The 14,137-nt window shown below is 46.3% G+C and overlaps 1 protein-coding gene across 1 annotated transcript in view; it reads left to right on the top strand.

Moving 5' to 3' along the window:
- Positions 1-14,137, top strand: part of ELMO3 (engulfment and cell motility 3) — a 139,225-nt gene that overhangs the window by 32,155 nt on the left and 92,933 nt on the right. Inside the window, exon 4 of the mRNA XM_075848305.1 lies at positions 14,014-14,086. Coding sequence (XP_075704420.1) covers positions 14,014-14,086 — 73 coding nt within the window. The remainder of the gene's footprint in view (positions 1-14,013; positions 14,087-14,137) is intronic.

Genomic DNA, 14,137 nt, shown 5'->3' with positions numbered 1-14,137 from the left:
AACCCTCCTACACTTTGTGCCGCCATTTTCTGAGCAACTGCACAGTGTAGGAGGATTAGATACAGGGATCAGCAGACAGTATCACACGAACATAATACACATACGCACATAATACCCACATCATACACGAACATAATACACACATCACATACACGAACATAACTTACCTTCTCCTGCCGCCGCCGCTTCCGCTGGTCTACGCTCCTATGCCTTGCGCCTTCGCTTCCTTGAACATATGGGCGGAAGCCGCAGCCGGAAGTCGTCATCTTACTGTCCGGCAGCGGCTTCCAGTCCACATGAAAATAGTGCCGGATTTCACTCTGCGAACGAGCTTCGTTTTTGTCTGTGTGGAAGCGGCGTATGCTCCGTTCCCACACAGACGGCGTACGCTGCAGTGAATGGAACGGCTCCTGTTCGCATTCTCTATGGGGCTGTATGTGCCGTATTCCATCTCTCTATGTGTTGTTAACCGACACATACAAGTATGAGAAAAAAAATGCCAGCCCCATAGAGAAGTAAAAGAAAAAAACACAGTAAAAAGTTTAACCCCTTCCCTCTTTAGCCACTTTTGACCTTCCTGACAGAGCCTCATTTTTCAAATCTGACATGTTTCACTTTATGTGGTAATAACGTTGAAATGCTTTCACCTATCCGGGCGATTCTGAGACTGTTTTCTCGTGACACATTGGACTTTAAGATAGTGGTAAAATTTGGTCGATACAGTCAGTATTTAATTGTGAAAAACACGAAAATATAGTGAAAAATTGCAAAAATTAGCATTTTTCTCAATTTAAATGTATCTGCTTGTAAGACCGGCAGTTATACCACACAAAATTGTTGCTAATTAACATCCCCCATATGTCTACTTTAGATTGGCATCGTTTTTTGAACATCCTTTTATTTTTCTATGACATCACAAGGCTTAGAACTTTAGTAGCAATTTCTCACATTTTCAAGAAAATTTCAAAAGGCTATTTTTACAGGGGCCAGTTCAGTTGTGAAGTGGATTTGAGGGGCCTATATATTAGAAACCCCCCAAAAGTCACCCCATTTTAAAAACTTCACCCCTCAAAGTATTCAAAACAGCATTTAGAAAATGTCTTAACCCTTTACACATTTCACAGGAATTAAAGCAAAGTAGAGGTGAAATTTACAAATTTCATATTTTTTTGCAGAAATAAATTTTTAATACAATTTTTTTTATAACACAGAAGGTTTTACCAGAGAAATGCAACTCAATATTTGTTGCCCAGTTTCTGCAGTTTTAGGAAATATCCCACATGTGGCCGTAGCGTGCTACTGGACTGAAGCACCGGCCTCAGAAGCAAAGGAGCACCTAGAGGATTTTGGGGCCTTATTTTTGTTAGAATATATTTTAGGCACCATGTCAGGTTTGAAGGGCTCTTGCGGTGCCAAAACAGTGAAAATCCCCCAAAAGTGACCCCATCTGGGAAACTAGACACCTCAAGGAAATTATCTAGTGGTGTAGTGAGCATTTTGACCGCACAGGTTTTTTACAGAAATTATTGGAAGTAGGCCGTGAAAATTAAAATCAACATTTCTTCAAAGAAAATGTAGGTTTAGCGATTTTTTTTCTCATTTCCACAAGGACTAAAGGAGAAAAAGCATCGCAAAATTTGTAAAGCAATTTCTCCCGAGTAAAACACTACCCCACATGTGGTAATAAATGGATATTTGGACACACGGCAGGGCTTAGAAGGGAAAGAGCGCCGTTTGGCTTTTGGAGCTCAAATTTAGCAGGAATGGTTTGAGAGGCGATGTCACATTTACAAAGCCCCTGAGGGGACAAAACAGTGGAAACCCCCCACAAGTGACCCCATTTCGGAAACTACACCCATTGAGGAAATTATCTAGGGGTATAGTGAGCGTTTTGACCCCACAGGTTTTTTGCATAAATTATTGGAAGTAGGCTGTGAAAATGATAATCTAAATTTTTTCAAAGAAAATGTAGGTTTAGCTAATTTATTCTCATTTCCACAAGGACTGAAGGAGAAAAAGCACCGTAAAATTTGTAAAGCAATTTCTCCCGAGTAAAACAATACCCCACATGTGGTAATAAACGGTTGTTTGGACACACGGCAGGGCTTAGAAGGGAAAGAGCGCCATTTGGCTTTTGGAGTCCACATTTAGCAGGAATGGTTTGCGGAGGCCATGTCACATTTACGAAGCCCCTGAGGGGACAAAACAGTGGAAACCCCCCACAAGTGACCCCATTTTGGAGACTACACCCATTGAGGAAATTATCTAGGGGTATAGTGAGCGATTTGACCCCACAGTTTTTTTGCAGAAAATATTGGAAGTAGGCCCTGAAAATAATAATCTACATTTTTTCAAAAAAAATCTAGGTTTAGCTAATTTTTTCTCATTTCCAGAAGGACTGAAGGAGAAAAAGCACCACAAAATTTGTAAAGCAATTTCTCCCGAGTAAAACAATACCCCACATGTGGTAATAAACGGCTGTTTGGACACACGGCAGGGCTTAGAAGGGAAACAGCACTATTTGGCTTTTTGAGATCACATTTAGCAGGAATGGTTTGCGGAGGCCATGTCACATTTGCAAAGCCCCTGAGGGGACAAAACAATGAAAACGCCCAAAAAGGGACTCCATTTAGGAAACTACACCTCTTGAGGAATTCATCTAGGGGTGTAGTAAGCATTTTGACCCCACAGACGTTTCATAGAATTTATTAGAATTAGGCAGTGAAAATAAAAACAGTCCTTTTTCTTCAATAAGACGTAGCTTTAGCGCAATTTTTTTCATTTTCTCAACAAATAAAGGAAAAAAAGAACCCAAAATTTGTAAAGCAATTTCTCCCGAATACGGCAATACCCCATATGTGGTCATAAACTGCTGTTTGGGCAAACGGCAGGGCTCAGAAGGAAAGGACCGCCATTTGGAGTGCAGATGTTGCTGGATTGGTTTCTGGGCGCCTGTGGGCCCAAAACAGTGGAAACCCCCCAGAAGTGACCCCATTTTGGAAACGACACCCCTCAATGCATTTACCAAGGGGTGTAGTAAGCATTTTAACCCTGCAGGTGTTTTGTAGAAATTAGTGTTCACTCGATGTTGCAGAGTGAAAATGGGATTTTCTTCCATAGATATGCCAATATGTGGTGCCCGGCTTGTGCCACCATAACAAGACAGCCCTCTAATTATTATGCGGTGTTTCCCGGTTTTAGAAACACCCTACATGTGGCCCTAATCTTTTGCCTGGACATATGACAGGGCTCAGGAGTGAAGAGTACCATGCGGAGTGGAGGCCTAATTTGGCGATTTACAAAGTATTGGTTCACAACTGCAGAGGCTCAGATGTGAAATAATAAAAAGAAACCCCTGAGAAGTGACCCCATTATGGAAACTGCACCCCTCAAGGCATTTATTAAGAGGTGTAGTGAGCATTTTCACCCCACAGGTCTTTTCCATAAATGAATGCGCTGCGGATGGTGCAAATTAAAAATTTATATTTTTCCCTAGATATGCCATTCAGTGGCAAATATGTCATGCCCAGCTTATGCCACTGGAGACACACACCCCAAAAATTGTTAAAAGGGTTCTCCCGGGTATGACGATGCCATATATGTTGAAGGAAACTGCTGTTTGGGCACGCTGTAGGGTTCAGAGCCGAGGAAGCACCATTTGGCTTTTGGAGAGCGGATTTTGCTTGGTACTAAATTTGTTTGAGTATTGCTGGTGTTTTATAATGTGGTGGTACATGTAAGCGGGGCGGAGTATATAAGGGGCATAGTCAGGTGGTATGAAAAAAATAAAATAATCCATAGATGTGTGTTACGCTGTGAAGCAATCCTTTCTGCACAGGCCGGTGTCGCACTGATAAATGGTGTCATTTCTTATCCCCCTTTTGGTCCACACTCCGCGCCTTTGTAGTTTGAGGAATTTTGCTGGGAAGTGTTGTCCTGGTATAATACGGGCACCGTCGCTTCCAGCGGATATGTTTGGGCCCTCCCTTTCCTGGTTCCCTAATTTTAGGTCCTTGATAAATCGCCTCTTCAAACAGAAGAAATGTTCCCCTCGGGCACAACTGCATATTTTTTTATTTCCTGACTTATTGGAGCCATAACTGATTTTATTGTTCATAGACGTAGCGGTATGAGGGCTGGTTTGTTGCGGGACGAGCTGTAGTTATTATTGGTACCATTTTGGGGTACATGTGACTTTTTGATCACCTTTTATCCTATTTTTTGGGATGCCAGGTAAACAAAAAAATGCAATTCTGGCACAGCTTTTTTCGTTTTTTTTATACAGCGTTCACCACGCATTATAAACTACATGTTAACTTTATTCTGTGGGTCAGTACGATTCTGGCGATACCTAATTTATAGCATTTTTTTATGTTTTACAACTTTTTTCACAATAAAATTACTTTTGTAAAAAGAATGTATTTTTTTTCTGTCGCAAACTTGTGAGAACCATAACGTTTTAATTTTTTGGTCGACGGAGGTGTATGAGGGCTTGTTTTTTGCGGGACGAGCTATAGTTTTTATAGGTACCATTTTTGGATACGTGCGACTTTTTGATCACTTTTTATTCTAATATTTGTAGGGCAAAGTGACTAAAAAACAGAAACTCTGGTAACGTTTTTTACGTTTTTTTTTACGCTGTTCACCGCGTGCAATAAATAATACAATATTTTGATACCTCAGGTCGTTACGGTCGTGGCGATACCAAATACATATGGTTTATTATTATTTTTCAATAATAAAGGACTTGATAAGAGTAAAAGGGGGATTGTGTTTTATTTGATTACTTGAAACTTTTATTTTTTGCACTTTTTTTTTACACTTTTTTACACTTTTTTTACACTTTTCTTCAAGTCCCACTAGGGGACTTGAAGGTCCAACGGTCAGATTTTTTTTTTTCTAATACATTGCACTACCTATGTAGTGCAATGTATTAGATCTGTCAGTCATTCACTGACAGCAAGCCGATTAGGCTTCGCCTCCCGGCGGGGCCTAATAGGCTTCCGTAATGGCAGAGCAGGAGACCATTGTGTCTCCTGTTGCCATAACAGCAGTCGCCAGTCCCGATTGCCTGTCAGGGCTGGCGATCTGCTAGTAACCGCTACGATGCAGCAATCGCTTTCGATTGCTGCATCGAAGGGGTTAATGGCAGGGATCGGAGCTAGCTCCGGTTCCTGCCGTTACAGGTGGATGTCAGCTGTACAGTACAGCTGACATCCACCGCTGATGACGCCGGATCAGCTCCTGACCCGGCGCCATCTTGCCGGCAGCTACGGAAGCCGATCAGGCTCCGCCGCCGGGCGGATCTTGACCGGCTTCGGTGCTAGGCAGACCGGGAGGCCAGTATTAGGCCTCCGGTTGCCATTGCAGCCACCGGAACCCCGGCAATTTCATTGCTGGGGCTCCGATGAGCTGCAAACACCTTAAGTGCAGCGATCGCGTTTGAGCGCTGCACTTAAGGGGTTAATGGCGGGGATCGAAGCTAATTTCGGTCCCCGCCGTTACAGTCGGATGTCAGCTGTAAGATACAGCTGAGATCCGGTGATGATGGCACCGGCTCAGTTTCTGAGCCGGTGCCAAACATTTGACGTACATGTACGGCATTTTGCGGGAAGTCAATGCTTTCCATGACGTACATGTACGTCAAATGTCGGGAAGGGGTTAAAGTCACAACACTAATAAATACAATTTTTGTTTACATTTTATTAAAAGCAATATAATAATAATAAAAAATAATGACACCTTCCCTTTAAGAGTGCCTTCACATCAGTCTCAACCCTCCATCATCCTGATGTATCTCGCCAGTTTTCGTTGGAGGTGCACTTCTGTTCCAGAGAGGTCCCAAAGGGAAGGCAGTGATATGTGGCCATTATTCTAAACTTTTTTTCTTCAACAGACACAATTACTCGATTGGGGATCGGGAGTTACTGGCTCTGGAGGAGTGGAGACGGAGGGCGCAGCTGACCCCATCCTGATATTTACTGACCACAAGAAATTCACCTATCTCCAGTCGGCCCAACGGCTGAACCTCCGTCAAGCCAGGCGGTCGCTGTTCTTTGCCCGGTTCCAGTTTGAGCTCCACTACCGCCAAACTGACAAAAATGTGAGGGCCGATGCCTTGTCCAGGTAGTTCGAGACAGAGGACACCAGGGAATCTCCATAAACTATCATTGATCCGTCCTGCATTATGTCTGTCAATCCTCTGCAGGTTAGAGACATCCCTCCGGGGAGGACTTAGTGCGCCTGGCAGACAGGAAGAGAATTCTTCGCTGGGGACACAGCTCCAAACTGGTGGGGCACGAAGCTGCCCATAAAACCCAAAATCTGATTGCCCGTCATTTCTGGTGGCTCACGCTGCCCAAAGACATTGTGGACTTTGTCTCGTCCGGCTCGATGTGTTCTGCTAACAAGGTCGCTCACTCCAAGTCTGCTCCACCCGCTGCCTGTGCCCAATGCTCCCTGGCAGCACATAGCAATGGACTTTGTCATGGACCTGCCACCCTCTGCTGGATGCAGTGCGGTCTGGGAGGTGGTGGACCGATTCTCGGTAATGGCTCATTTTGTTCCGCTGACCGGCCCACCTTCTGCTTCTCGACTGGCCAACCTCTTCATCCAACACATCTTCCGCCTGTACGGCTTACCTCTGCATATCGTGTTTGATCGGGGGGTTCAGTTTACCTCAAATTTCTGGACAGCCCTCTGTAAACTCCTAGATGTGAAGTTGGACTTTTCCTCAGCCTATCACCCCCAGGCCAATGGTCAAGTCGAGAGGATCAATTAAATCATGAAGAACTATCTACGACACTTCATCTCCAGGCAGCATGATGACTGGGTGCAGCTTCTTCCCTGGGCTGAATTTTCCTATAACAACCACACATGCGAGTCCACTGCTGCAACACAGTTCTCCATAGTTTACGGCCAACCTCCACAAATTCCTCTCCCGGTGACTTATACGTCCCAGGTGCCCGCAGCGGACTCTGCATTCAGGGACTTCCTGCAGATCTGGCAGCAGACCCGGTCCTCTATTGTGCTGTCGGTCAACCGCATGAAACAAAAAGCAGACACAAGGAGAAGAAGAGAGCCGCCTCTGTATCCTCCGGGTACCAAGGTCTGGCTGTCCTCTAGGAATATCCGGCTGAAGGTGCCGTCATACAAGTTTGCTCCCAGGTTCCTCGAACCCTTCGAGATCCTGCAGCAGATCAACCCTGTCTCCTACAAGCTTCGGCTGCCTCCGACCCTAAAGATCCCCAACGCCTTCCATGTGTCCCTCCTGAGGCCTGTGGTCCTGAACCACTACACCAAGACTCCTAGTCCTGCAGTTGCTCCCAGCGGTTCATCAGATATATTCGAGGTTAAGGACATCCTGGACACCCAAAAACTAGGAGGAAGAGCTTTTTATTTAGTGGATTGGAAGGGGTTTGGTCCTGAGGAGAGGTCCTGGGAGCCAGAGGAGAACCTCAGTGCTCCTACCCTCATTAAGAAGTTTCTCTCTCGCTCAGGTCCCAAGAAGAGGAGGCGTAAGAGGGGGGGGGATACCGTAGCGCCCATGGCCGCGGAATGTCGGGATTCCGCAACCCACGATGGCCGCAGCAATGGATCAGTGAGCGCCCTGGACTATAAGAAGGGCCCTGCCCCTTCACTCATTGCCTGAGTATTGTTGTGTTTACTCGTGTTAGTCTTGCAAATGGTCCCTTAGTGTTATCCTGTCCCCAGTGTTTCCGTAACTGCTACCTGTATCCTCTATCCCGTGCTACCATTGTTCCTGTGGTTGGAGTCGTGTTGTGCCTCTGGGCACACCTGCTGTGTTCCACCACGCCTGGTGTCATCAGCTGTCTGAAGTACCATCTGTGCCTCGCCACAGCGTCTGGACAATTTGGGTACCCTTGTACTGGGCTTTGTATTATTGGGTACTCTGTTGTTTGGCCAGCTGCCTCCCCGCTACGGCGGTGCGGCCTAGTGGGTCCACATACCCACAAATCGTGACACCACTCCCCTCTAAGATAAATGAGAAGGCGCCATCATTCTCCACGACTTCATTTTAAATGGATATCGCCACCACCACTACAACCACGGACGGTGCCATTACCACGATTACGTCTGGCAACTACCTCTGCTATAACAGTTGCGCTTACCTTCCACCCTTCTGTCATCCCTTTTGAATGATTTTTGCTTGACACTTTCTTTATCAGCACTTCCAGTGTCCACCTGTTGGTGAAAAGTCTTTTGGTTTATCATCACTTTGGCCAAGCAAAGTTTTACTTCTTCCACAGCGCCATTTCCTCCACTATCTCTGCCAGCACGGAAAAAAGTACTGACACCCTGAATTTGGAGATGGTACAGAGGAAAAGTTTCCTTAAAAATGTATGGATGTGCTGAGCTGAGACTGCAAAATATAAGTGCAAGACAAAAATATTGTTATCCTACTAGTATCCAAACCTGCTATCTACTCCACTATTCCTTGGGCCTCGTTCTGTGTAATAATAGACCTATGGATGTAATAACCTGCGGGTTGTGGACCCACTGGGCTACTCGAATGGTTTGACTTGGAGTCACCTCTAAGGGCGTTGTCTAAGTTCACCCTTTAACCCCTGTATGGGAATCTGGATTTCGCTGCGGGGCGCTACCATGTCGCTACCTCCTGAGATGGTCCTGGTGTGCGTAGCAGCTGCCCAATGGACGAGGAGAAAACAGTGAAGTACGCTGGAGAGTCAGGCAAGAGGACGGTCGGGGTCCAGCCGAGGACAGGACAGGCTGAGTCTGTGCAGGGATCTAACCAGGCAGATGGTTGAGACCGGCAGTACCGGTACGTAGAAGGAGACGGGCTGGTATAGATGCTCGGATGAACTTGAACACAGTTATCGAACCTTCACAGCAACAAACTAACATAGAACCAGAGTTGCTCAGGTGTCCGGTAACCAGGACCAGAATATGTGCTGGGCATCTGAAATGAGTTAGGGATGTTTTTAAATGCGCACGCTAACCCTTCAAGAGACAGCAATGGAGCGTGCGGACCCCGTGAGACACAGTGTGGGCCCCAACAGATCAGGGAGGTGGAAAGCGGCAGCGAGCAGAGTCACATTAGAGTCTTCGCTTGCCGAGGGAGCGCCGGCAGCAGGGGTAAGTAACCTGGCGGCGGGGACCACCAGAAGGAGTGGCATCCGCCTCCAGCGTTACAATGGACATATTGTAGCCCTCTATAGTCAACTCCCCCTACCTTAACCCCTTAACGACCGGCGTATAGTGTTTTTACGTCGGCCGTTCAGGGTAGTTCTTCTGAAGTGTCGGCTTTTCACGTTGACACTTGAGAAGAACTTTCCCTGCATCGTGCCGGGTGCTCCTGGTAACAGCCTCGGGGCTTCAGGGCAACGATCGGAGACACCAGCAGTGGCGTCCGATCATGTGATCACTGTGAGACACAGTGATCACAAAATGTAAACGACGCGTTTCTCCTCCGTCTCTCTGTCGCTCCTCACACTTGTTATTCTGTATGAGAAGAGACAGAGAGAATTTTACTGCGACACCAAAGACACTAAATTACAAAAAATCTAATATATAAACTTCAATTGTATACCTAGGCTAGGGTTAGACTAGGTTCTATTCTAGAGTTAGTCTAGGGTTAGCCTAGGGTTTTTGTGCAGCGTACATGTGTGACGTCTTTTTTTTTTTTTTACACAAAAAAATACAATGGCCCATAGAAGGTTCGCGGTGGAAGAGGCAGACGCCATGTTCATTTCTGACTCTGATGAAAGCGATACAGAAACCGCGTCTGAGGTAGAAACGTTGTCTGCCAGTGATAGCGACGACAGTGATTCGCTTTCTGCAATTCAAGAGTCGCTGCAAAGTCCACAAGCACCGGGCATGTTGCAGAAGTGCCACAAAACACGGCCCGCTCTATTCCCCCAGAATATATGGAGTGGGCACCCACAGAGGCATTTTCCCCTAATATCCCAGAATTTACTGCCACACCAGGGATAAATATTAACGTGGAAAATTTTACAGCCCTCGATTTTTTTAAAATATTCATTACAGACGAACTATTGGAGCCGATTGTCAACCAAACCCATCTGTGTGCTCGCCAATTCCTCTGAAAAGCCAACGTCCTCCTATGCAAAGCAGCGGCACCCCACAAATACTAGCGGACTTAGAAAAAACTTGGGGCTCATCCTCAACATGGGGTTAGTGAAAAAGCCCTCAATCCGGTCATATTGGGGGCAACAAGCCCTGCACACACGATCACCACCCCCCCCCCCCCCCCCGCCGTGACCGCCTGTATAAAGTAAGGCCCCTGATATAAACTCTGGAGGAGTCATTTATGCCGATGTACAACCCCGAAGAAAACCTAGCGGTGGATGAGTCGCTGATGAGTTACACAGGCCGGCTCTCATTCCGCCAGTAAATCCCCTCAAAGAGAGCACGATATGGGGTTAAAATCTCCGAGCTCCGTGAGAGCGGCGCAGGCCACACATCTATGAAGACAAAGACCGCGATATTAACCCCCCAGGATGTCCCAGTGGGCGAGGATGCAGTGAGAGAATAGTCTGGGACTTGATGCGGCCCCTGCTGAATAAGGGTGATCGGTTATTCTCTGATAACTTCTATCCCAGCGTCCCCTTGTACAAGCACCTGCATCCCGCAGACAGAGGGGCTTGTGGAACAATCCGCAAATACAGAAGGGGCTTCCACAGGCGCGGGTGAGAAAACACCGGAGAAGGGGGGAATCGAGTGGTCTTTGCAGTGGAAACCGTCCTGCAATAAAATGTAATGACCGCAGGGATGTGTTCATGTTAAGCCCTGTTCACACAGACACAGAAGTGAGGGAACGCAGTGCCCCCTCTGATAAGGAGAAGCCACTCTGCATCACCGACTGTAATAAATTCATGGGGCAGTGGATTTGTCTGACCAGGCATTACAGCCGTACCTGGTGCAAAGACAATCCCGCGCCTTCCACCTTATCCAGACGGCAGCAGTCAGCGGCTTTGTGCCGTACAAAAAATCAAATGGGCAAAATACATGTTTTCAATTTCTGGAGAACTTAATTGAACATCTTTTATTTGAGTCCCCGGACCCCAGACACCGCCACGAGGTAGAAGATGTCCGACGGCTTGTGGAACGTCACCTTGTACACCCTGTGCCGGCCACTGAAAAACAACACCCCCAAAAGCCATGCAGAGTGTGCGGCCAAAATGGCATACGAAGGGACACGCGATTTTATTGCCCTACATGTCCCTCTGATCCTGCTCTCTGTAACTATCCCTGCTTTGAAATTTATCAGACAGTCCCACATTATTAACTCATTCACTTTCACACGGTTTTTGTAGGGAGAACCACATGGGGGGGGGGGTTACTTATTGGATAATGTCTCACTGTAAAGATGCAGCAATACTGGATTTTCTGGAAAAACCAATTTTTTATTTCTTTCCACCTATTAAAAATACTCCCTATACCCCTAGATGAATATTAACCGGACATTTATACTTGTCAGAATGACCTGCGGTACCGCGGCAAATACAGCGGGGTTCCCTAAAATCAGCTCCGGCGTAAAAAGGCCTCCAAAAGCCACAATGGACTCCTTCTATGATATGCCCTATAACGGGTCCGTATAATAGATTAGACGCACATATTTGGTATCGCCGTACACGGGAGAAGTAGCAGAGTGTGGGGAGGGGTCACTTTTACCAGGATGTCATACGGTGTTTCCAAATGGCTTAAGAAAAGTGACACTTTTGTCAAAAAAAAGCAATTTACATTTTTTTGGCACAAGTTTGGACAAATTCTGTAAAAAGTGTGAAGGGTTAAAACAGAAATTGAACCGCTAGAAATAGACTTTAGAGGGTCCCGTTTGTAGAACACAATGATTTTTACCATTATTTATTGGACTTCCAGTCCATCGCCCGTACATTACTGCCATGCGTAGACAACGAAATGAAGACATTTTAGTGCGCAATTGAAAAAAGGGGCACTGGTGTTTTATAATATATTTCTGGTCCAAAAAAATAAACTACACCCCCAAGTCAGGAGTCCTTATGATCAGGATGAATGCAGGAATTTATGTCAATACATTTATAGGATACAATTACTTTTATTTTTAAACTGTTACATTTTAAATGATGAAAAATCAAAAATTTTCTTTTTTTTCTGTCTTTCCACGGCTATAAAAAAAAAGTAACAAAAATGTTACCTATACATATATACCACAAAAAGGAAGCACTACATGTCCCAAGAAAACAGCGCAAAATCCACATCGATACATAAAACACGTGCAGAGTTACACTGCGTCACATCTGTGAATAGCAAAACTGCCAAAATTGCTCTGGTCACGAAGGTATTAAGGGGTTAAAGGGTATTTACACCTTTGAAGAGTTTTTTGTTTTGGTTGTTTTCGTTTAACTAAACCTGTGTTATGCCTTATTCACATGACAAGGTCCCGCCCGAGTGTCGGCCGATATCGGCCGTTTTTCCCGGCCGGTTTGCATTAGTTTTGCATCTGTTCCGGGCCGGGCATATCTGGACAGTGACATCAGGGGCAACTCCTGAAGGGGAATCCCCATGTGGCCGGTGATTCCACTTCAGGAAAAGCCCCTGTCGTCTGTGTCCATTTATGGACACTGAACGTTACTGGCTTCGCCTGGTGTGGAATCCCCGGTCATAGAGTGTTCGGGGATTCTGCTTCAGGAGTTTCCCCTGATGTCACTGCCCAGATATGGAAAGAGACATCAAGCGCTCTGTCCAGGAGCGGAATCCCCGAACACACGGCGATTCCGCTCCTTCAGGGAGCTAAAGTGGGGCTAGCACATAGATACCTCCCCGCTCTGCTATAGTGGCGTCGCCATCGGCCATGGAAGGTGTCGCCGGGCCAGGGCGCTTTTAAAACAAGCAGGGGAAGGGAGCCAGCGCAGCGCTCCCTCCACCTGCTGTACACCCCGGCCCTGCCACACAGTGTATATACTTACCTCCAGCGTACAGCCATTCGTCCGAATGGCATAAACTCCTCCTCCTCACATGCACTCTGCGCTGTGAGGAGAGAGAGTGACGGAATACACGGCCATCACTCGGGACACATTCCGGTGATGGCCGTGTATTACCCGGCCCCATAGACTTATATGGGAGCCGGGCGGCCAGGTAAACGGCCGAAAATAGAGCATGTCCCATTTTTTGATGGCCAGTTTTCCCGGGCCGTCAAAAAATCGGTCATGTGAATAGCCCCATTTGGGGTCTATTGTTCCTACTGCAGCCGGGTGACGGCCATTTTATAAACGGCCGTCACCCGGCCGGGAAACCCTGTCGTGTAAATAAGGGCTTAGTGTTTTGTGCAACTTTGGAATATGTTTTTATTAGAAAAATATTTAACTTTCTCCCAATACAGCTTCTATGTACGATGAATACGTAGAAGCTTTATCCTGCACGGAAACCTGAATCTGTCAGGTCAGCGGGAGTGACGGTATCTGTGACCGCGGGTCCTGCTGTTATCCATCACATCTCCGTTTATAACATCGCCTTTAAATGTTGTTGCCGCTCCCATTCCATACCCTAAAAAGGCTATCAACAATGAGCTCACGATTTTGGAGAAAGAAGTGCCCCATCAGCGTCACTCATACCCCATCAGCGTCACTCGTACCCCATCAGCGTCACTCGTACCCCATCAGCGTCACTCGTACCCCATCAGCGTCACTCTTCTTTTTGGATGCCATGACCGTCCATGCATAAACAATGCAACCAAATTAACAATTTTGGGTTTATGGTGTGGAAACAGGGAACGGTTTATTGCTGGTGAGTCGTGTTGCTTGTCTTTTACACATCAACATTAATTTTTTTAGGTCCATCGTCACGCTAAAAATAGTGCAAGTCCGGTTCTGCCCGCAGGTCTTATATGATGCGTCGCATGATGTGACTTGCAATGTCTGGTGGCCGTTTGATTCTGTGAGGTTTTATTTGACCATCTTCTCCTTAATCTGAACCCTAGGTCTATGTAAATGAGGTTTTAGATATGGCTGAACATCTGCTTGTGTTCTGTAGGTGGAATATCAGTAACTCTGAGCAGTATGCTCTACAATACGTGGACGGACATCAAGCCTACATCACGGAACTGGTGCGTATTAGGGAGATGGGCGGAACAAGCCGGGCTCAAGGCTTACAATCC

Source organism: Rhinoderma darwinii, unplaced genomic scaffold, assembly GCF_050947455.1.
Source record: "Rhinoderma darwinii isolate aRhiDar2 unplaced genomic scaffold, aRhiDar2.hap1 Scaffold_3429, whole genome shotgun sequence".
NCBI classification, from domain to species: domain Eukaryota; kingdom Metazoa; phylum Chordata; class Amphibia; order Anura; family Rhinodermatidae; genus Rhinoderma; species Rhinoderma darwinii.
The sequence above is the reverse complement of the archived record's forward strand: the minus strand, read 5'-3'. Positions and strand labels throughout refer to the sequence as shown.